This window comes from Diadema setosum, chromosome 20 (genome assembly GCF_964275005.1).
Source record: "Diadema setosum chromosome 20, eeDiaSeto1, whole genome shotgun sequence".
NCBI lineage: Eukaryota > Metazoa > Echinodermata > Echinoidea > Diadematoida > Diadematidae > Diadema > Diadema setosum.
In genome coordinates this window covers 35,041,285-35,065,988 of record NC_092704.1, presented here as the reverse complement: position 1 = coordinate 35,065,988, position 24,704 = coordinate 35,041,285, and the positions used below count along the sequence as shown (strand labels likewise).

The 24,704-nt window shown below is 37.7% G+C and overlaps 1 protein-coding gene across 1 annotated transcript; it reads left to right on the top strand.

The window, feature by feature from the left end:
- Positions 1 to 803: 803 nt before the first annotated feature.
- LOC140243640 (uncharacterized) lies at positions 804 to 24,691 on the top strand. Its single transcript, XM_072323305.1, has 9 exons — positions 804 to 985; positions 9,585 to 9,719; positions 13,626 to 13,837; positions 15,014 to 15,182; positions 16,774 to 18,235; positions 19,186 to 19,764; positions 22,489 to 22,718; positions 23,930 to 24,049; positions 24,544 to 24,691. The coding sequence occupies exons 1-9, from the start codon at positions 843 to 845 to the stop codon at positions 24,674 to 24,676; spliced, it is 3,183 nt and encodes a 1,060-aa protein (XP_072179406.1). The 5' UTR covers positions 804 to 842; the 3' UTR covers positions 24,677 to 24,691.
- Positions 24,692 to 24,704: the final 13 nt, after the last annotated feature.

Here is a 24,704-nt window from a genome sequence, read left to right as displayed (position 1 = left end):
TGAGTTGATATAGTCTTATTTATAACCTTGTGTGTTTTGTCATTTGTTTGCCAGAATTGAAATAAGATACCTATTTCATCTATGGTAATACAGTTGTCACAAATGTCACAAAATGTATACTATTTTTCTGACAATAAAAGCATATTGATGTGTGTGTATTGTGTATTTACACACACACATGCTTATAATGTTCAACTTTTTTTTTTACAAAGAAGACTCAAGGAAAACATCAAATGTGTTTTTAGACAGGTGGTCTTATTAGGCAGGTTCACTGCTGCAGTAATTTGACATATTTTCAAGAGTGCAAGTAGATAGTATACATAATTCGTACATGAATATACTGTGCATAATTGTGCATGAACTTGCGCAAAAAATTCGTCCATTTCATTGATCATTGTGACGCCATCTATCTTCATGTACATAAATTATGATAATTAATATACATTTACACAGAAAATATTTTCTAACCATGTAACTTTCATATGATAAAAAATTATTATTTCTATCATTCACAGACCTAGTTTGTGCTTGTGAGTATAGATATCTTTGTATATATATATATACAGTTCTGCCATTTGTTAGAAGTATATCAATTGTTGCTGGTCATGTTAGGCATGCATTACAATGGAAAGCAAACCATTAAAAAAAATCAATGAGTGATGGTAATAAGGTTTATAAAATAGACAATAGTTTGTATGTATTTGTATTGCATTTCTAAGTAAAAATATATTTGGAAGCAAGAAGCAATGCACATGCTCACAATATAAGGCTTGTTTTTACCCCCCCCCCCCATACAGCTAATATGGACCTTCTCTGACCAATGACGGAGGGAGCCAGTCCAGATGGTTACCATGGCAACCCTGATAGAGGCAGCCAAGAATGGGCACTATGATACGGTGGAGCAGGTGCTGCGTACGGGTCGTGCCGACATCAACTGTCGAGAGAGGGAGTCCGGAGGTACGGCCCTCTTCTGGGCCGCTAACTGGTGAGCTGGTAGTCCCTTTCACTATTCCTTGATATTTCAAGCGTCAACAGATGTTGCCTTGAGAGTTAACTTGGAACAATAGACAGTAGCAAACACAAGAGGAAAGATATAGAATGTCCAGCAGAAGGGGTTTGAATGCTTTTAATGAGTTTTTGAGAGACTCAAACTTCCCTGAAATACCATCTGAAATCCTGAGCAAAGAATAGTCTATTATGGTTCAAACATCAAGACTCATCATTTGTTATATCATATTAAAGGGGTTAGTCAGTGTACTTTGGGAACCTTACAAATACCTCCACTTTCAGTTTTGATAAAACCATTTCACAGCATCACAAGCAGCAAAATGCTGCTTTTCAGTGCCTCATAAATGTAGAACCCAATTCTTTTGTGGTGCTTTTGTGATTCATATTTCTCTGTGTGTGTCAAACTATTGGTTGCTCAGTGTTAAGCATTGTTTATAATACAAAAATTTATTTTATCACTTGCACTAATGATATTGTTCTATTATTCTTATTATTAACCAGTTGTTTCCTACGTAAAGTTCTCCTATGGGAAACATTACAAAAGTATCTGTCCATGGGAAATATAACAGATTATTACCTATACGAGGTAGTTTTGTGAGGCAATTACAGTTGGTATTTTGCAGGGTCGGGAGTTCAGCGGGCGACATTAGAGCATATCACGAGCATCGTATACAGTGGACTTCCGTTATAACGAAATCCTCGGGACCGGCAGTTTTCTTTCGTGAAATCGGAATTTTGTTATAACCGAACAAATAAACGATAGAAATACATAGAGTGGATGACATTGCAGCCCAAATTTTTACTTCGTTTATAACCAGAATTTTGTTATAACCGTGTTCGTTATAACGGGAGTGCACTGTAAAACAGGGAGGTGGGAAGAGAAGTTATGTTCAGATGGCAGGCCCTAACCTCGAGGTTTAGCTCTTGCCCCCTAACTACGACGTGTGTCCACATGACGAATCTTAACCTCGAGGTTACGAAACCTCGAGGTTAAGCTTCTGCCCCCCCCCCCTTCCCCGTATCTACGAGTGGGTCGTTAAACCCACAAAACCGGAAGTTTCAGCCCACACTGCTAACAAGGCGTCTATTTCTTCTTTAGTCCATCCCTGTCAGACTCGCTTACCGGTACTTTTTTTCCCACCGGTGGCACCAGCTTCCTCTGTCACGGTATGCAGAGATAGCACTGCACTGATGACTTTATGCTTTATGAAGATATTCGTCGAAAACAATTTTTTTAGCTTCGGAGAAGAATGTAGAATACAGTAGCGAGTTCGACGTGTTCAGTTTCAGAGATCAAGCGCATGGGAAGAAAAGATGATGTTGTTGTGTTGTGCGTCATAGGTTTTTCACATGTAGTGTATTTGTGGTGTACGTTTGGGAGGATGACCCGGAAGCAGAGGGAAATTGTGGGGGCTGGAGTTCACGGCGAGGTCACTCTAAACTTCGAGTTCGTTGTTTTTTGTGTCCACACGGTGCTTAACTACGAGTGGGGACCCCCCACGGCTCGTGGTTAGAGCGCTAACCATAAGATTTCTCGTGGCTCGAAACATCGAGCAAACCTCGAGTTTTGCTAACTACGAGTGCGTCTTCACGGTCCCTAACTACAAGCTCTAACCTCGAAGTTTCCTAACCTCGAGGTTAAGGGCTCCCGTCTGAACGTAACTAGAGAGATTCCACTCCTTCTCTTCCCACCTCATGTAAACATTCCGATCGACCATGAAGAGAAAACATTCAAGGACGTCGCTGCTGTCGATTACACGCACCGCAGAAGAACGCCGATAAATCAACTCATACAAGGTCGACCACTTCCAATACTTCCAGCAGCACGACGCGTCAAACAATGACTAACTGCACAGTGACCATCAGTTATTACAACTCTCCAAATTGAAACAGAAGCAAAAATAAAGTGTAAAAGCATTCAGATGTTTGAAGTTCGCCTGTTACAACTACATATGTATCTTTGAAGTTGGAGTTGAATGATGTACATTGATGAACAATTTTTCAATTATTCGACATGTTGGTGATGATCTACAGGTAGTCAAATGTGGCTTGATCTATATCATAGTGTATAGCTGTATTCACATATTTTCCTAATTTACCTAGGGGATAGGTAATAATTATGATATTGACTGGCCTTGAGGGAGATACCAGATAAATATTGCCCGCACTGAAAAAATATTGCCCTCGTCTTCGACCCGGGCAATATTCTTTCAGTTTGGGCAATATTTTCTGGTATCTCCCTCGAGGCCAGTCAATATTATATAAATATTGTGTCCGTGGGAGAAAAAGACATATGGTGTGCTGTCATGTGGTCAATATTAATCAGATTGCTGATTGTTTAAAAATCTCTATTTCCATCATGCTATTCTTACAAATCATTCATAACATCCGGACCTTTTCAGGATGTGGGAAACGTTGGGTTGGTTTCAAGGATATTGTATTTGAACATTTAGTTTGATACCCAAATATTGCTAGGGTGACTTGAGAATGTCAGTAAAACCTGGTTTATTTATGAGCGCATGAAAATTACTAACGACAAAGAAAAGTTAACCTATATGTAACACTGGGAGGGATTGAGCAAGCTCGTTAATTTTTCAAGTATCGTAAATCACTTACATTATTTACTCCCCTCCCCCCTTTTTTTTTTGGGGGGGGGGGAGGGTGGAGGAAAGAATGGCATAAGTTGACTTGAGAATTTGCCAACTCCATAAAAGCGGACATTTGAAAGCACCACTTATGGAGCTTCCATTTTCTGAGAAATGTTTTGAATGAAATGCATGTTTGTATAAGAATATTCTAAATAAATGATTTAGAAAATATCACAAATGGACAAGTGAGGGTATTAGAAGGTTGGTTTAAACATGGACCTACCGTAGGTCCATGGTTTAAAGGACAAAACTGTATACATCAACATCCTTAATGAGTATTGTTTCCTGATATTGTTCTGCTGCAAGGAACTGTGACCCATCATGCTTCCCAATTCTATTCATTCAATTTTAAACAAGGCAAATTTTCAGACAGCTATTTGCAGTAGCCAGAAATGTCCAATTTGAGGATATTGAACAATTGAGTTACATATTTCCTATTCAGTCCTTTAAAGGACTATTATTAATAATACTAATTCCTTCATGTCAAGTAGTCATATGTGAGAGGGAGTATTCCTGTGTGCAGTAACCACAATGATGTATGAATAAATTTGTGCTTATAACAAGGCATTGATTTCTGCTTTAGAGTTAAAAGGGGCAAAAAGGGAAATTCCCTAATTGCTGTTAACTTGTGTGTGCTCTGTATGTGAGTCATCAAGGTAATCTGGCTTTCATAATAGCCATCAATATCATGGAAGCATTACCCAATGAACTATTACTCACCTGCATGTACAGCTCTAGAATTGCTGTTATGAAAGAAGGCTGGGTGGTATATCACCAGTGATATTGTGAATAAATTCTTGTTTGTTTGTTTTTTCCCAATACACTCACTGAGTGTGCTGCTTCTAGCAGAGTGCCTTTGATGTACAACTCTGTTTACACATACACGCTGTCATTCAAAAGAGAGGTTATTTTTTGCCATTTTTGGACAGGGCTACTGTTTGTCTGTGCACTTGCATTCATCTTGATAGATCTGAGAGCCAGTGTAAAGATGCCATTATGAAGAACTATGAATGCTAACAGATGTGGGCAAAAAAAAAAAAAAAAAAAAAAATATATATATATATATATATATAATACAATCATGGACTTCCAGAAAGGTCTGTGTAGATACATGTAGCCATATAAAGTATTTGTGTTCTATTGCCATGTGTGATACATCCAGATTAAAGGCACAGTTTACCACTGGGAGCAGTCATTTAAAGTATGTTTGAGATATCACATTTTATGCTTATATGTCGGTCAGTTGTATCACAAGACATCCTACCATATAAACATTTTGCAATAAAGCCTAAAATATAAGGATATATCCCTATTTTTCTCAATAAACCATAACTGTGGACGGTTTAGTCTAGAAACATTTAATTACAACTATTGTTCACATTTTGTATATTTAACAATACTTAACATTGATCATACTGATTCAAAGTTTTATATTGGTTGTTTCTATCCCTGACTCACATTCTAGAATTATTTTGAAGCACGAAATCTGGGGGTTTTGTTTCATCTGTAAATAGTATATAATACCTTTAACATAAATTTTGCCTTCATCAAACAGTGCACAGGAAAAAAAAAGAAGATAAAATGGGAATCTTAATGAGCCAATGCATAGGGTATGCTGCTGGTGACATGCTGAGCTCAATATAACTTACTGAATGACAGCTTTAAAAGACTGCTACTCAACAATCATGACCATGTGATACGTTTGAATTGAAAAGGATTGAATTGAATTAAATTGGAAAGGTGTTTTATTGATCAATATTACCATCGCAGCCCGGAGGCTGAATTACAGACATTGTTAACAAAGGGCCATGAATACATTAAAAATACACACAAGATACAGCGTAGTAACAAAACAGAACAAAAAAATACATCAAGCTTACATAAAAATCAAGCTTATTCATCTAACTATTGCACAATGAGATCAACCTATAATACAAAACAAACACAAAAAGTGCAATTACTATTACAATGTCTAATATCACTATTCTCAATATAAGATGAATAAATAAATAAAAAAGATAATAAATAGATAAATAAATAAATAATACATGCTTCTGAATGACCAGGAATGTTCTTTATTGAAATATTCTATTCGATTTTTAAAACACCACACTTATGTTGGCCATAACTATGGGGGTTCCAAAATAAAGACAAAATGTCTATGGGAAATGCATGTTGTAGCAAAATCAAACCGTCCCCAAGGGGTTAACCCGTTGAGGACGGTTTGATTTTGCTACAACACGCATTTCCCATAGACACCTGCCCGAGTATACTTGGGACTCGTCCTCAACGGGTTAACATAAAAAAGCAGCACACAAACCCAACAGGTCTATTTACCGCCAAAACATCTTGACAACGTATTAACAATGTAACCCTCTTCTTTAGTATCTCATTGATAAAATCCCAGGGCATATGACAGCTTTGAATTCAGTCATTGGCTCAAGCTCTTCGTATCAGGAAGTCACAAGAAAAAAAGGAGTGCATTATTCCTATTTACTCTACTGCAGAGAGAGAGAAAAAAAAAATCTGTATAATTTTCTAACTACCTTTCCTTATTTGGTAACCCAGAAAAGCTCTTATCCTCCTTGATTTTATGAACCCTTACATACCCTGGATGTGTTCTTAATATTCATTGTCAAAGCTAACAGTATGTGACTTCAGGCATGTATATGTGTTGTCAGCTGTGAAGGCGACTCAAATAAGGAAGTGAATGTCCATGAATTATGCAGAAAGCTAGTTTTTGCCCATTTATAGTCACTGTTTGAGACTTAACCACTCTTTTGCCGATGAATTAACTGTCTGCCATTGGCGTTTCTCCCAATTCTACCCCCCCCCCTACAGATTTGTTTTGATTGTATCCTAGGCTTCAAGATGCTTATCAAATCTCTGTGGGAAAAAAAAAATAGATATTTAAAGATGGCCAAAAAGAAGAAAGAGAGAGAGAGAGAGAAAAAAAAAAATGTGATTCCTCCTTTCCCAATTTGCATGACAATAATCACATTTATGCTTAGGAGCTCATACAGCAATCTGCATATAGCGGTTGTCAACATGCCACCTTTTCTATGGCTGACATTTACAACAACAATAACAACAACAAAGCCCAGAAGGGGCATGCCATCTATTGAAGTGAGTTCACCCAATATGAAGCTAAAGTTACAGAAACCACCTACACCAGTCATCCTCTGTGGAATCATTTAAAACATCTCTAAAGACATTTCTGTTTAATATTTTGCAGGAAAAAAATGAAGATGTCATATATTTCCTTTTCTTCTTCTTCTTTCTTTTCCTAACCTTAAAGGTAGGGGATACCTTTTACAGAACTCCCAAATGCAGCAAAACATTAAATATGAACCTCAGGGGACTTGTTTAGGCCACTGCTTAGAAATTTGGAAGTCAACAGTTATCTACAATTTGAATAATGCACAAAACTCAACTACTCAGTAGTTCTGTGTGTCAGCCACACTTAAGCCTTTTTGTTGCAGTCTTCTGTATTTTTTATCTATAAACACAAATCTGATAGTATAAAAGCTGATGTAATAACATATAGAGTGTGTGGCAAGAATGTATATAGAAATGTTTGTAAGTTTTGATGAACTTTATTCACAAAATATACATGATGGACACACATGCAGTGCATGGGTCTGCAAAGGTAGCCTAGTAATGTACTGGAATTTACGGTGAGCCCCGAAAAGAATTCAATTCAAAATCTAACGGTCAATAAAAATGTACTAAATGTTACCTCCCACTTTCAATACTTTATGGGAGTTTCTAAAATGATGCTCTCTTCAACATACCACTGTGTTTATACAACTCTTCATTTAAGGCATGCAAATGGGATTCCCTACCTTTAAGACTAAAAGTGCCATGAGCATCTTTTTGATGGATTGTTGCACTATAGAAGTGTACATTATTATTATTATTATTATTATTATTATTATTATTTATTATTATTATCATTATTATTATTATTATTATCATCATTATTATTATTATTATTATCATTATTATTATTATTATTACTATTATTACTATTACTATTATTATTATTATTATTATTATCATTATTATTATTATCATTATTATTACTATTACTCTTACTATTATTACTGTTATTATTATTATTATTATTATTATTATTATCATTATTATTATTATGCAACACTTACACCCCCACACACACACACACTCACACACACATCACAAGTAAGGGCCAGAATCACCTAGAGACATGAACATGCAAGTCATCCAAAAAAACACACCAAAAACCAAACAAATAAATAAAAACAAAACAAAAACACACTTGGGCAAACACATGCAAGCACAAAAACCAATGAATCATTATCTAAAAACTTAAATTTAACCCCCCCCCCTCTCTCTCTCTTCTATGATCTGTGAATCATATCGCCACATTTTTTCAGATGCATAACTATACGTGTAGCCATTGAAAAAATAGCTAACTACCGGTAAGTGATTTGTTTGATTTTCATCAAATTTTTGCCAGGTTTAAAGTACATCAGGTAGAAAAAAGAAACAATGAATGTAATTTAAAAAAAAAGAGGTTGTATATAAATCATGTTGTCATGACATCTTTCATTGAACTTTTATGTCTCAATGCCCTATCCCCTGCATAACTGATTGCATGTAGTCATGAAAGTGTAAATTTTATTCAAACTGTGGGTTTTTTATGTTGGTAGTCTTTCTTGCCAATTCTGTGGCAGGATTTTAAAAAAATCAAGTTGGACATGCTGCATATCATTTGAAAACTGAGTCTGAAGGATCTGGTAAAGCTCAACTCAGAAAAATGATGCACTGCAACTTATCAAGTGGCCAGGCACATGTACAGCTACAATGTTCATTAACTGCCATTTACATACTTTGTGAAATGAATGTACTGTTTCATTTTGACTTATCATTTTTTTCTAGTTTCCTAAATTTCTGAATGTTTCCCCTGTCCTTGATGTATACACTTTTTGAGTATCTTTCTTTCCGATATGAAAACCATCTTTACCACTTCTCCCCTCCCTGAACAGCTTTAATACGAGACCATGCATCACAAAGCTACCAAAAAGTCACCAGATTGATTTTTAGTTATTGGCAGATTCTGAAAAAGCAGACACTAAGTTTTAATATGATGTATAACTTTTTACAAATGGACTTACTTAACCTACTAAATAATGCAAAGACAGTACGCACTCTGGAAAAGTGTTCACTGAAAAAAGAGGCTTTAGAGTTTATTCAAGGGCTTAATCTCACCAGGCTGTGCTCTGTGCAATGAACAGAACAGAAAACAGGATGTAAAGTTCCAGGGCAACCGCAGTGGAAGGGATAATCAGATTTAAGCTGAAATTTTGCTCACATTATTTAGATATATTCTATTCACAAGGATAGTAATATTCAATAGTATCTTTCTTAGCAGTGGTTAGCATTATCTTTCCAAAAACCATTGGAGTTGAAAGTGAAGAGTGTGTAAAGGGCTTCTAAGAAATGATATGGAGTCTCTAGACACACCTATTACACTTCTACAAAAAAATGTTGTTCTAGAAAAACTGAAAAAAAAAAACCCAGCTTCTGGTTTGTCAATGATTTGGAACTTAAGAATTTTGTAGGATTGCTCGTTTAAAAAATACCGACAACTTAAAATGGAGTAGGTTTACCCACTTCACCCATTTTGAGTCCTCACATAAAACCTTGGTGTGTGACTTTTTGTTGGTTTTGTGTGCACAGTCACATAGGTACACGCACACACACACACACACACACACACACACACACACACACATATACTCACACAGGTACATACATGTAGGCATATACATACATAAACATAAATTATGTTAGAATCAAGGAGACCCTGAGTATATTTTCTCTTCACAGTTGTCATTGCTTTTGTTTCTTTGTTTGTTCCCCCTTTTCTTTTGATTCTTCCAGTGGTCATAAAGAGATAGTCGAGCTCCTACTACACTACGGTGCTGATGTGGAGATAGCGGTCAAGTGGCAATTCACCCCACTCCTGGCAGCTGTTGACCGCAAGCACTTTCACACCGCTAAGACGCTGCTCACTGGGTATGGATATTTCTAATTACTTCTATTTATTTGGCTTTCTTTATCCTTCACCTCATTTGAAGACAGATGATGAAGAAGATTTTTATCTGTAGAAAATTCATTCAACCAAAAGAATATTTGTCTCTGGGATAAAGAATTCATGCACAAAGTAGATTTAAGGTTTTAAAACCAGTTTTATTTTCAGATATTTTCAAATAAGAAGCAATTCAATTTTGAAATTCATTTTTGTTGTTGTTGGAAAAGTAGATTTTAAGGCTTTGAAATCCAGTTTTATTTTCAGATATATTTTGGTAATAAGCAATTCTATTTTGACATTCATTTTTTTTTTGTTGAAAAAGTAGATGTTAAAGCTTTGAAAACCAGTTTTATTTTCAGATATTTTCAAATAAGAAGCAATTCTGTTTTGACATACAATTTTTTTTTTGTTGGAAAAGTAGATTTTTATATAGAGCAGGGTCATTTGAAATATTGGAATTTTCCATGTGTGATAATATTCCCTGCATAGAAATAGAGTATATATGATCCTCACATCTCTATAAACACAGAATTTAAATGTTTTCTAGAATGTGAAACCAGAGTGGAATCTATCTAATTGCTAGTGAAATCATGTGACTAATATATTTAGACTTTGTTACCTCCAGGGAATGTTATTGCAAAACAGTTTGATGTGGATTTTGCTTACCCATGGATATCTCAGCTGCAGCCAATCCGGAGCTTCCCAGTAGACTGATAGTTAAACTGTAATTGCGGGACCTCGCACGCTCCTAATAAATAAATAAACGCGGGATTTTCCCTAACTCATGAATCTTCTCCCACAACAGGGATATGTTTTCTCTACTGTGAGAATTTCCTGTATATTTATTGATTATGCTGCAAAGTGACATTTAAAGGTTAAACTGTCTGTATGTTTGATGCTATATGTAATTCCTTTTCATAGAAATATATTTTTCTGATACATTTATCTCTTATACAACAGGTATGTCATTAGATACTCCTTCATCACTGTATGCTGTTCATTTCATGTAAAGATGGCACTTACATGGTATCTAGCAAACAAATGCATATAAATTCAATAAGTGCATTGATACCTGTAAAAGATGGTGTACAGTTTTTTTTTACTTTGCTCATGAAAGATTCGCTTTATTGTATGACATTTATGAACATCATGGCCTTAACAGTTACAGTCTTGATATGTAGTAGTTTTGTAAAAAGACTTTTATATTCATATGGACCCTACAGTTACAAATGTTGCGTATATTGGGTAAAAATAATTGACTCACCATTTGATGGGACATATATGATTCAAAAAAACTTATGTTATTGCAAAGAAACATATTCAAATAACCATAATTTTAAGATGATTGAAGATTTATCACCAATGGAAAAAAAAAAATGTGTTGATGGCATGTCAAAACAGATGAAAGATGTTTACATTTTAATGTAGATGAAGATTTACTTGCCTGTATAGAGTGAGTGTGATTTAAACATTTCTTATTTTATTTGACAACAATAATCAAACTTGTATAATTTTTATTTTGAAATAACAGGAATGCATTTGCTTAAAGCCTGTAAAGCAGTTGAATCAGATTTCCTTTTGATAATTGCATTTTGGTGCAGATACAATTATATATTTTTAAGAATTAAAACAGGAAAATACTGTTGTGCATTTAGATTGCAATATTTATTTGAAAGAGAAATTCATATGAGAATTGAAGAAGATTATAATGGTAAGAAATGATGTCATAATCTACCAAAACAAATGATGTATATTTTGTAAATTAGTGTTATTATATATATGTGACCCGCTACAACAAAATGGTCCTAAAGTCGCGCACGGTCGAAGCCGTGAAAATCGAGTTTAAAGTTAGAGCATCAAAATTGGTCAAAACTTACGATTTTCTGAATTTGACATATTATTAGAGTCTGACATGTCTTCTATCATCTGTCGAAATTTTGAAGCAAAATGATGAAGGGAAAGACCAAAAAATAGCGTTTTTCTGGGCCATGTTTTTTTGGAGTTTCAACGAAGCAGAAACTGGCTCGAACATTTGGATTGAGCGCCACACATAGGCTCCGCCCCTAACAACGACCAGAGTGATCTCATTGGTCAGTTTGCTGCTTGCCGCTAACCGAAGCGTGAAGCTCGCACACTGCCCAGTCGACTGGTGCGTGCGGGCGGGTTGCGCCATGCCTAGCCGCTTCTCCTGACATCCTGGTCACTGATTGGTCGGTGAGGAGACCGCCGACGCTGTGTTTGAGTGAGCATTTCGGGGGTTGCTAGGGCTTAACTTCTATTGTCCGGAGGTGAATACTGACTTGCGTGTCTCTTGATTGTGATTGCGTCGCAAGGAGAACTTTTAGGGCGCTTTTCTCGAAACAGTGATTTCCCAGACGTCTTGACATGCGCTCTTTTAAACAGCGATATCTCCGCAGCCGATTATTTTTATAAGACATGTTATATATCAATTTAAAGCAGAAAGATTAGGGAATTGTGTCATCCAATTTTCAAATAATCGACCTCCCCCGACTTTAGGATCATTTTGTTGTAGCGGGTCACATATATATATATATATTTTTTTTTTTTTTGGGGGGGGGATCAGACAGAAAATGTCAGCAAAGTATTTTTCATCTATTTTTATATGTGATTAGGAATGCTGAATTATGAAGACAATAGATGACCAGCTGGTGTTAAAAAAAAAGAGTAAATGTCCTTGATATACCTCAAATACATCTTGTAAGATAATGTCAGGAGTAATGTCATTTTGTAACAACTAAGAAGGATGTTGTGTGTGATATTACTGCCATGTGACCATGAGTTCTTTATTGTGGGATTCCATGAGTTCTTTATTGTGGGATTCCAGTGAATGTCATTTTAGATGACTTACTGGTCGTCAGATTGCTTCTTTTTGCATGTTAGGGCTCATTGTTTCGGCACAGGGCTGATATTCCATCATGCCTAAGATGTTATTTTGGCATTCAGATTTTTTTCTTGATATGGGAGGTCACAGATGTTTTTGTGAGATGTTGTTTTTCATGATTTGACACCAAGGCTATCCTAAGTGCCTGTCCATTTGCGATATTTTGCATGTTGTTAAATCTGCAGCCCAACAGTGATTCATGAAATTAGTAAAAAATCAAACCCTCGCGAAAATAACAACTTTTACACTACAGTTCAGCCAGCGATCAAGTTCCCCCTAGATCGCGATCATGGGCGATCAGTGATCGCATATGCGATATGTCGCAATCAATTGATTGTATGCAATTCGGCATACAATCAATTGATCGCGTATACGATCTCTGATCGCCCGTGATCGCGATCTAGGGGGAACTTGATCGCTGGCTGAACTGTATATGTCAACCTTGCTGATTTTTAAAAAAATTCAACATGTTTTCACTTTTCTAGCACAGTGAAAGAGCACCTGACTTACCTCTTTCAAAAAGCAGGGAAATGTTATTGTCCTGCACATATATCAATAACAAGTCAATGGAATGTATATTTTTGCCTGAAAAATGACATTTTATGGAATTCTCCATATATTTTCTTTGTATTGTTGTTTATAGACGTGATCTCATGAAGTGAAGTAGTCTCCTAATCCAGTGATAATGGCGCTAAAACTTATAACTTATGAATCACCTATCTGATTTTCCTCAAACTTTCAGTGACGTGTTTTACTAATATTGCTGCTTTCACTCAATCCACATTTATATTTGGGCTTTGATTTCCTTGAAATCTTGCTACTGATGATAGAGTTACAGAAAGAAGCATTAACTTTCAATCAAATTTCATACTACTTAAATGTTGAAGCAGTCAGGCATGATGTCCACAAAATGTTCTGAACAAGCATGTGATACCAGATGGTGCCACAGGAATAAAATTATGTATTTTATATTTTTCTCCACCCTCAGGGGGGCCAATGTTAATGTGCAGAGCGAGAAGGGGGACACACCCCTCCATCTGGCAGCCTTCCGGGGTTCCATCCACCTGTGCAAACTTCTCCTCTACTACCACGCCCAGACAGGTATCCTCAACAACAATGGCAAGACACCCCAGCAGGAGGCCGAGGGAGAGGGACACACCGCCATCACCAAGCTTTTGGCTCCAGAGACCAATCAGAGAGGTGTTTGTCTTCATCTTATCACCATAGCAACCCCTCCACTGTGCAAATACCCATATGGCCTCTAGTCTATGTATAGCATCTGACATTTGTGGTTGCGGTTGGATTTGTAGATTCTGCTTTCCTCACAGATGTTAGAAATAGAATAAAGAAAAATTACTCTATATCAAAAATCTAGAATGTACAGCTCTTACTTGTCATACATGGCCGATGTCAATACTTTCATTAAATCTTTAGTCTCCAGAATTTCTCATCTTTGCGAGTGATGAAACCAAATTTGAAATTGTAAGCATACATATGCATTTGAATAGTCCACAGAAAACTATATTGAATAATTTTTTAGACGTCAGAGTAGTGAAATCCTGTAGAAATAATTATTATCTCTAATTCTACTCATTCTCATCAGTAATACTTGTCCAACTAGTTCTATTCCAATAAGCTGTCTTTATGAATTCTGTTTTACTTTCAGCTTGAAAAAGAGATGATTCTCATCCATGTTTCTCTTGGATTTTTATGTAAAGTGAGGTTGGAGAGTGACACTGATAAAAGCACAAAAAATAAAATGATAATAACAATATCTTAATTCTATTTTTTGTCTAACATGGCGGCTTAAGAACTACTGAACAGTTCACTTACATACTGTATAACAGAAATTTTAGGATGCATTTGCGAATTTGCTTGTACCCAAGATTGGTTAAAGGTAAAATGCATGCAGAAGATGTTGTTTACATTAATATAAGTTCAGGAGGAATGAACATTTTACCCCTCCCAAGTAATTGATCCAATTTATCTGGTATGCATGCACATGTGCGCATTACAGTTCAGGTCATGCTGAGTGCTTCCAAAGTCAACTACTTGTACACATCATGGTTGTGTGCATTTGTTGTTGTTTTCTTTAACTATATATGTTCAAGTAGTGTGCATTTAGTTTGATATATGTTTGTATTAACCAGCAAGCAGTGTGTGTTCCACACATCCCTGTATTACAAGTACATGTACATGTCATAAATTTGTACATTTTTCATGGTCGGCAATGAGCAAAATTTTCATATGAGAAGAAGGCCATCGGCTTCAATTCGTGAAAACTTTGAATGTTTCTGGTTTTTCAGTAAATGCCATTTTGAAGTGCAGCATCCGAATCTGTATTCTTGACCTCATTCTGGGTGTTTCTCTCCTCAGCAGTATACCGAAGCTCCTCCTTGCCCTTGTCCTACCAGAACGTTGCTAGGATACCAAGCGAGAGTGATGAGTCACTTTTGCCAGGCAACCGCCCGCGAGGCAGTCTTCGACGACAACTCCTGCGCCAGAGCCAGATCGTGAACAACGACTGCTCCTCTCCATTCCACAGGTTAGATTCTTTTCTCTGAGAGTAGGGGGCGAGATAGATGACTGGATATATTTATACCTGGTACTAGTAGATTATGACTGGCTTAGGAGAGAATGATACAAAATAAGTCATGCGAAGGGCTTGATTTGGTAATGAGGAAGGCTGCATGTCCCTAAATTTGGATTTCAAACACTGAGGTTTGACCAGAGAGCTTATAAAGAGTGGGTACTAGAGTGGAAAGTATGCATACGCCCTGTACAATTGCTTTGTGAGCACACAGGGAGATGTGAGGCAGTAGGCTCACCCCTCATGCTAACACGCTAGCATACGATCAACCAAAGAGCAGCCAAATCAAGAAGTGGGTATTCGCATAAAAGTTCAAATATACGCTGTGAAAGTGTTACTTTAGCGCGCAAAGTCTGCCATTACTAATTCGGTAATGGCAGCCTCCATGAAATCTCAGACACCATTGTATAGTTCGCCCTCTAGTGGTGGTGAGGAAAAAAAATCTCTTAGGTTTGACTAAAGTCCTCATCTGTCACTCACAGTAGGACAGTCGAAGTCAAAGAGTAACTCATAACATTAACTTAAATTTTCTGTGGGAGCCACTCATATGATGCAATATCGCCAAAAATCCCTTAACCATTGCCCCCCCCCCCAACATTTCTAATCATCTTGTTAAGACAACTTTTTATTATGTGGCAATGCATTTTCAGTTTTAGAGTATGCAGTGCGCAAATTATCATAAGATTAAAACTTTTGTAAAAATTAGTGTGTTCTTCTACTTTCATTTTGATTATTCAAAATGAATTAGTAATTCTGTGTAAGTATTCACATTTTTCTATTACATTGAGTGTACTCTCAAATGCCATTATTATTGTATTGCTGATCACAGCTTTATCTTACACTCACAGTCAGCCAAAAGAAGTCAGTCCACAGGGCCCCATTTCATAAAAGATGTTAGGATAGCAACTCTTGCTGGAATGGCAACTTCCAATAGCAACAGCCAATCAGGAAGCTGGATTCTTGTCGTTACTATGACAATTGCCATCCCAGCAAGAATTGCTATCATATCAACTTTTTATGAAACGGGGCCCAGGACTACTGACTTTACATATGGAGGGCCCAGTGTGACAATTTGTTCACATTCTTCAGTGTAAAACTGGGATTTTTTTGTGTGCATGAAATATTTGCAAATTTAACAAGGAGCAAAGATTTGCGAAGGTAGCATGCACGCAAAAGATTTTGTCTACGTGAGGTATTGAATGCCAATGACCAATCGTTTCACGTTTCATGAAAGTTTCAAAAAGGTCATCAGCTGCCATTTGTGAAAGTTTCATGCCACACTTGTTTCTGGTTTTCCAGTAGTTGTACATTTTCAGACATGCTGTGAGCATAATTATGTCTCTTGTTTGACTGAGGGATTATTGTAAGCAGACACCATAAAAGTAGGACCCATACTCTTACACACACATACATTCATACTCATAAATTACAGGTGCTTGTGAAATGTCAGCTCAGGAAAAGCCTAAAACATTTAATGGGGAAATTATTGTTTTACATGAGTGCATAATTAAGATTCATTTTCACCACTTATTTCATGATCTTACAGGCATGAAAGTGAGCTGGTGAAAAGTCACTCAACGAATCTACTCCAGACTGTTGGGAAATTATCACCCCCCAACCAGGCTGGGGATGCCAGCTTCAAGGGCAGGAGGTCCCCAAGCAGCCCCCTCGTTCAATACCACACCCTTGGTAGGGTATCACCACCAATCCTACAGGGGATCTCCCAGAATTTTCATTATCATTATCCAGGCAGCTTGACAAAGAGGCGGAACAGTCCTCCAGCTATTTCCAGAAATTTGCTCGCTCAGACTGCACCGATAGCTCCTGCACACGTCATCCTACGGCAGCCACCGGTCAGCAGGGAGGGAGAGACTCCAAACAGACCAAAGGAGACCCCCAGCAGAGCTGATGGACACAGTGGTCATCATCAGTGTAAAAGACTTGACCGAGAAACAAACCCTCAGTCATTCAGCTCTTTCCAGTCACCAAAAGATGTAAGGCAGACCTGTGCATCAAGTTCGACAGTCTCTAATACCAATGGTGATATGTGTTTGAAACTATGCGATGGACCCAGTGTCAAATCAGACTCCTTTCCAGAAATCGACAGGTTGCTGAATATTATTGAGGACCTTGAAAGGGACAAGATTTCCCTCCTGAATGAAAACCAAAATCTACGGGAAACAGTTCAGTCACTCGAGTCACTCGTGGATTTGTCCATGACTACCGAGGGGAGCAGCAGCAGCAACAGCTCGTGTCCAGAACAAAGCTGTAAGTCGTGTGGAGATAGAACGATGCGAGGCTCCTCGGTGCTGGACGTTGAAGCCAACCAGAGGATTCTACTCCTGGAAGCAACCTGCCGAGACCTTGCGGCTGACAACCACAAACTACAGTCCCAGGTTATTGCTCTCTCTCAGGGTCAAACCATTGTGGAAGAGGATGAGACAGTTGAGGTTCAAAAGGTGAACGGTGACATTCAAGGCTTGGAGACGACCACTTCAGAAGTTTCAGACTCCCGCCAAGTGAGAGCTCCTACTACTGACAGTATGCACGAGTCAAAATCATCATCTCTCGTTCAAGTATCAGCTAATGACAAACATTCACCTTTGCAGTCATCACTAGGAAGAGACAGTAACTTCCTTCTCAATTCTTCTTCTAATAGCAAACTTTCTCCAAGTTCCGAAGTATCAAGCTTCGCTTCGGAGTGCTGGCACTCCTTGAGTAGATGCAATACAAGTAGGACGCCCTCACAAGTCTTACAATTTATACAGGCCACTGTAGGCAGTTTATCCTCTCCCAGATCAAAGGATTCAGTGATGAACATGTATAGTGTTGCCATGCAGTCTTTACGTGATATGGACACAAGCGAGTGGTACCCCTTGGATGATAGCATCTCTGATGCTACGGACAACATTTGTCTAAAGGAGAGGATCCATCGGTGTGAGGGAAGAGATAATGAGTTGTTTGCAACATTTAGATGTACGCTGTCTGGCAGACAACGCATCCTTGAGGTAAGAAATCCATGCTATACACACTTCCCTTCAGCTTGAATATTGTGCTGGTACATATTGATCAGACAAGGATGGATGATTTGGCAAAGGTTAGCTGAAACTAATCAGTCAATGACTGTGGGTTCCCGGGGGATCGGGTGGGGGAGTGATGTTGCTCAAGTGACCAAAAAAAAAAAAGAAGAAGAAAATTAGGTAATTTTAGCAAAAAAAAAGAGTGGTAGTGGGGTTAAACACCACTTAGAAAATTTGCACTGAATGTCCAAAAATGTGAACTTTCCCACTCTATTTTATTGCAACTGATAGACAATTGCCCAATGTCAAGGTAAGCAAGCACTGCAGTAACCTGTACTGACTGTCCGGCGGAAGCTCGGTGGTCTAGTGGAAAAGATGCCTGTACGGCAATCTGGGGGTTATAGCTTCGAATCCTGCTTGAGTATATATGGCCACGATTTCTTTTGTCATGGCTACTACTAAAACACTGATCAATTCAATGCCTACATGTATTTAAGTCGATTTGTCATTTAGTTGGAATGAGTAAAAATTGAAAGTATAAACAAATCATGTCATTATCTTCATCAGTGCTTCAAAGTGAAATTCTCATGCCTCTATGAGTGCTGATCTCTTCATTCCACACAATCAAGAACAAATGGCTTATTCAGCCAGTCATAAGAAAATAACTAAATCTGTTTCTGTAAATGCTGTTTCGTTGCCAAACTATTAAAGAACTTTTTAATGGAATGGAGTTAGTTCATTTTGCTTCTGCGTGGTATACCAGTATGATTCAAAAGAAGATGAACAAGGCAAAGTTTTTCCCAGCCCTGGTTCTGTGACACCCATACATTCATGCACACATAGTGTGAATGTAACATGGCATTTACATTGTGAAACAGGGAATATTAGTCAGTCAGAGTATATAGAAAGATGTTTTGAATTATTTCATATGTTCCTAGGTATCCCAAGTGAGTGCTTGTCAAGGTGAGGGAGATACATCAGTCTGGAGTGATGAGAGATGTCTTCATGTACTCCAGTCTCTACCACCCCACCGCAATGTGACTCGGCCCCTTGCCAGATGGGAAACATGTGCAATGTCAGATGATCACCTCACGAGGGCCACATTGGCCCGCATCAACGTAGAGCAGAACAGTGACTGCAAACTAGTCTTCAGTGTGTACCCAGATTTTCAGATTAGTATAAAGAAACTGTTTGATTCAGTCATGGGGGAGGGTGGACAGGATCTGTTGAGGGAAGCCTGCCTCCTGCGCATTCTCCTTCAACTGCTCCTAGGGGTGCAGCACCTGCAAGCCCAAAGTGTAGCTCATCGTGACATCCAACCCCGACATGTTCACGTAGGAGCAGACATGCGTGTAACCCTTGGTGGATTTGAACATGCAGCTCTGATGTTGGACCAGGGTGGGGCTCCTCGCCCGTTTGATGACGTCACCCAAATTGGAGCAGGAAACCCTTTAGCAAGGGCCCCTGAGCTAATCAGGCACACCATACATGGACCACCCCAGATTTGGGAACATCGGGTGAGTCTGATACTCATTAACAAACATCATTCAAATGGTGCCAGTAGGACAACTCAATATCTATTAGAATTATTTAAGTGCTATCAATTTTTGATGTAAGAATTCAACTGCCATAATGAATGACATACTGTAATATTGGCCTTCCTTTAGTTTACATAATGACTGTATGAAACCATTTTCCTGAGTCACATTGGCACATATTTACTATTTGTGGAGTTCCAATCAATATGATATTTACAGCAAAAGACAAGTATATGTAGAGACCAAGTTAACTGTAGCTTTTAGAGACAATGAATCTAACCATGGGAAAAGAGTGGTGGGATGGAATTCTTTCATGATGTAACTTAATGTAATCCCAATGAGTTAGAACCTAATGTAAGAGATGAAAATATCAGTCAATACTGCACCTCGGACATTCAATCCTCATCAATCAACTCTAAGGTTGTGCACCATGTGAATAATATATGTACATGCATGGACATGTATGAATGCAATAAAAATGGAAACCGACAGAATGGACAGAAAAGATAGGTCCTTCTACCAGAAGGGAAAAACCCGGCGTGAAATGTTAGACAAATATTTCCTTATATTACATCTAATGAAACTTGAGACAGACCGCATGGCTGTGGGGAATACAGGGAAAACTATGTATAGGGAAAAGGAAAGAGAATTAAAGGTTAATGAAACCCAAATATATATTTGGATGGAATGAATGTAGCTATATTAGTAGAGCAAATCAGTGAAGTTTGAGTAAGATTGAACAATCCATTGGAAAGTTATGAATTTTTAAAAGTTCAGCCCCGCCACCGCTGGAGGAGAAAACTAAAACTGTTTGTGACATCACTACAGGACAATGTTTTGAAAGAAAATACAAGTACATTAAAGGGAATTCCACAAAATTTAATGTTTTAAAAGAAAAGTTAACAAATTTCTCGCCTTGTTACTGATATACAATGTATGTCAAGGGTAATATTTTTTGCTCTGATAGCTGAAGAAGGTACAGTTGTAGGTCAAATGCTCTTTCAACACGCTAGAAATATAAAAAATATGTTGAATTCTCTTTTAATTTTATGTATACTGTCCTGCAGTCTTGTCACAAACTGCTGTAGTCTTTAAAAATGCATAACTTTTGAACAGATTGTCAATTTTCCTCAAATTCACTAATGTGTTCCACTATTACAACATACATTGCTGCATTCACTCAATGCACATAAATTATATATTTGGGTATCGTTCTCCTTTAACCCATTGAGGACAAACTGATTTTACTACATCACACATTTCCCATAGACACCTGCCCGAGTATACTCAGGAGTAGTGTTCAACGGTTTAATAAGAGGAAGAGAGGAAATAACAGGAGCAAGAAAGAGAGACATGTTTAGATTATGTCACAAGAATAGTATTTTACCAGGAATAAACAATCTCTCATCTGAACGTAGCATAACCACTAACATTCTGTTATGAAGATAAACTCTACTTTTGTCAATATTTCATTCACTAGCTGTGAAAATGCTCTATGTCTCTGGTGATGATAAAACTAATTATGATGATCACTTTTCAACCAACACAATGATGCAAGTGTGCACAGTTTGTATCATCATGATTAATTGTGCCACGTTGTCTTCTAATTTCAAACTGGTATCTGGATAGCATTGATGTGGAATTTTGATCTGACACTGCCATTTATCATCACCATCATTAAATTATCCATTGCTAGGAGTTTTTAAAAATTGTATTCTATCTTGCAGCACAATATGCTCCTTATAGAATTTAAATCTCCCACATTTTAACAAAGTTTTACATCACTGTAATCAAATGTGATGTACATTGTATGAACCAGGTGATAGCATGCTTAACCCATTGAAGACGAGTCCCGAGTATACTCGGACAGGTGTCTATGGGAAATGCATGTTGTAACAAAATCAGCCCTCAACAGGATAATCTGTTGCCTCCAAGATACTTTAATTCCCCACAAGGTTTAAAAAAGCAACGGGGTTAGTTGATATGGAGGGCCCAGCACAGTTTAGAAAGCCTAAATTATTGACTGCACTGTCACCTACTGTTACAGTACATCCTTATCTTGGAGAAAGCTGTTTCAGGAATTATTTGTCAGGGTTCAAGGATTACTTTTCATTGAGGAGCACTATCTTTGAGAGAAAGTGGGAATGAGAGAAAGATTGAGAAAAAGAGAAAATGGAAGATGGAAATTATTATTGTACATTGAGTTGAGAAACATTGAGACAACCAGTGTTGAGATGTGGGCATGCAATATTGGCATCTAGGCAGTACTGAGATCTGGGCAATATTGAGATTTAGGCAATATTGAGATGTGGGCAAACTTGGTATGATGTGTGGTCAATAACTAGGTGTAAGTCCAGCTGCAGGATGAACAAGGTCATCATCAATAAATAATGACTGGTAATATGATTTGGTGCCAATACTTCCTAGTCCATGCATCGTCACAAATAAAAAGTGCAATCATACCAGTAATATCTACACCCAGATTGCATTCTGCAGTAGTCAGCCAGAGATACGGCTACGGCTACATAGTATTTCATGTGTGCAAAGAATTCTGATTGGCCTTTCTGTTTTGTCAAAACACCTCATTAAAGGATGCCAGTTCTCTTGTGGTTTTCCCCTGTTGATGTGAGCTAGCACCCATGACAGGTGCATTTAGCTCCCACATGCAATGATCACTTCCTTTAAAAATATCCCCATTTATAGATTCCTTTGTCAGCTGTTTATGCCAGCTCTGATCTGTACGCTGTGGCAGCAACGATCTGCAGCCTCCTTGTCACACCCAGCGACCAATCAGAGCAGGCCGTTGGTGATGACCCGAGTGAGCTCCTGTCCCACCTTCCAGACTGGTTATCTCCCTCTCTCTCTGCCCTACTCCAAGAGATGCTGAGATCTAGTCCGGAGAAAAGACCACCAATCCGTGCTGCCTTGCTCAGGTAGACACTGTTTAATAATCTCAGCACACAAGATAACAAATGCTCTCCTTCCTTGCTATCACTATTCCTTCACCCAAACAAGAAATTTGATCACCAGAAAAACCTTAGAATACACACTACTTTCTACAACCATTGGCTGAGTCTTGTTGCCATTCTTAAATAACTGAACGAAATGAAACTGCAATTAACTGGGCCACAGCAAGTCCCTTCACAATACAACCCACAAACAAAAGTAATTAGTACTGCATCTGATGATGTATACAATGCAGATAACATCATATCATCCTTTGGATTGGGAGAAAAAGGGGGAAATTTAGTGGCCAAAATGACAAGAAAAACACAGCCACTGAAGTTCACTTTACCATTTCATTGTGTCAGTATTTCTCTGATTTTATTGAAATCTTATGTCACCCAAAGACACTGTGTATTTTGGTATGGTGGAAGGCAGGTGGAAGAAACTGTGGAGTTTATCAAAGAAACAAAGATAAAAAAAAACAAGGAGAAGTGTGAGAAAAAAACAGGAAAAGGAAGATTTAAGAGAAGGAAGATTATTATTTCAGTGTTGCATTAAAATGAAAGCAAATGACAAAGTATGAAGCAAATGAGAGACCGAGGGAGTAGAGATGAAGGAGATACATTCTATTTTATGATAATACATTCATGTCTACTAATGTGTCATGCTGACATTCAAAAACATCAGTGGTATTGCTGGTGGAAGACATAAAAGATACATGTAGTCATGGGAACGGAAACAAAGGAGAGATGTGGAGTGAAGACCCTTCATCATCAACTTCACACAGACTACCAATTATTAAACACCACATCCATCAAAAAAACTGACGTGATATGCTTCCCTTACATCTTCCCCTCTGAAATGATATGTACCTGGTAGTTCTGACAAATTTATTTGCTAAAGGACATAATTGATAATAAATGTTTTGATGTTGACATTTTGAATTCTGTTAACACTGTGAAGTTGCACTTACATGCTAATAGTTTATCATCTTGGACTTTCATTGTTGCCAATTCGTTGTGATTTTTTTTTTGTATAAGATAAAATTGTATTACTGCAGAAATAAATTTTTTAAATAGGAACTATTGTAAGAGTAATCATCAGAATCCTTAAAGTCCCTAGAAAATACTTTTCTGTAAGAGCTTTATTTTATGGGCTAATTATCACATTTAATCTATCACTGGCATCCTGCCTCCAGAGTTGCTATGTTACTCTTTGGCCCACATCCGGAGGAGATGAAAAGCCAGCTGGACTGTGAGATGTGGCTAACTTCACAGGCAATGAGACTCTTACTATCTACTCCAACAGACCAGCATGAGTAAGTTTTGTCATCCTGTTGCCTTGGTTACCAGAGGGAGAAAGAGTGAGTGTGGGTGTTAGGGTTAATGGAAGAGAGGAATGGGTTGCCTCATAGGAGATATGGAAGGATCATGTCATTTTAATACAGAAATTAATAATAATTGAGTGTTTGTATTTACATTGTCTTGAACAATTTGCATAAAACACTAATAAAACATTTGCTATGTTGCTTTATCTTAGCTTGTTGTTAAAGGCCAAGGTTTACCATTGTACACATTAAATTGTCAAACCATGTGTGGATTTGAATGAGGTTCCAAAGAAAACATGTGAATAATTCTACCACTAGCTTCCCAACCAGATGACCCTTGTCAGGGTGGTGGGCAATGTAATGTGTGTGCTCCATTTAGACATACATAGCAAGGAGACTATTGAGCTTATCTATTTAGTATGAAGTCAAAGACCATCAAAGACAAAAAGTTTTATTTTGTGGTTCCCATCTTTTTCAATCTTCAGAAAGCCGATGCCTGGGATGCATGGATGTCGTGAAGCACAGGACAGACTTGACTGGGTTCTATGCAGAGACTACATTCTGAATATTACTCCCCTTCATTTATGGCAGCTCTACCAGAAGTATCAAATGACTTAAGGAAGACCAGAGGGTGTGGTCACTTGTT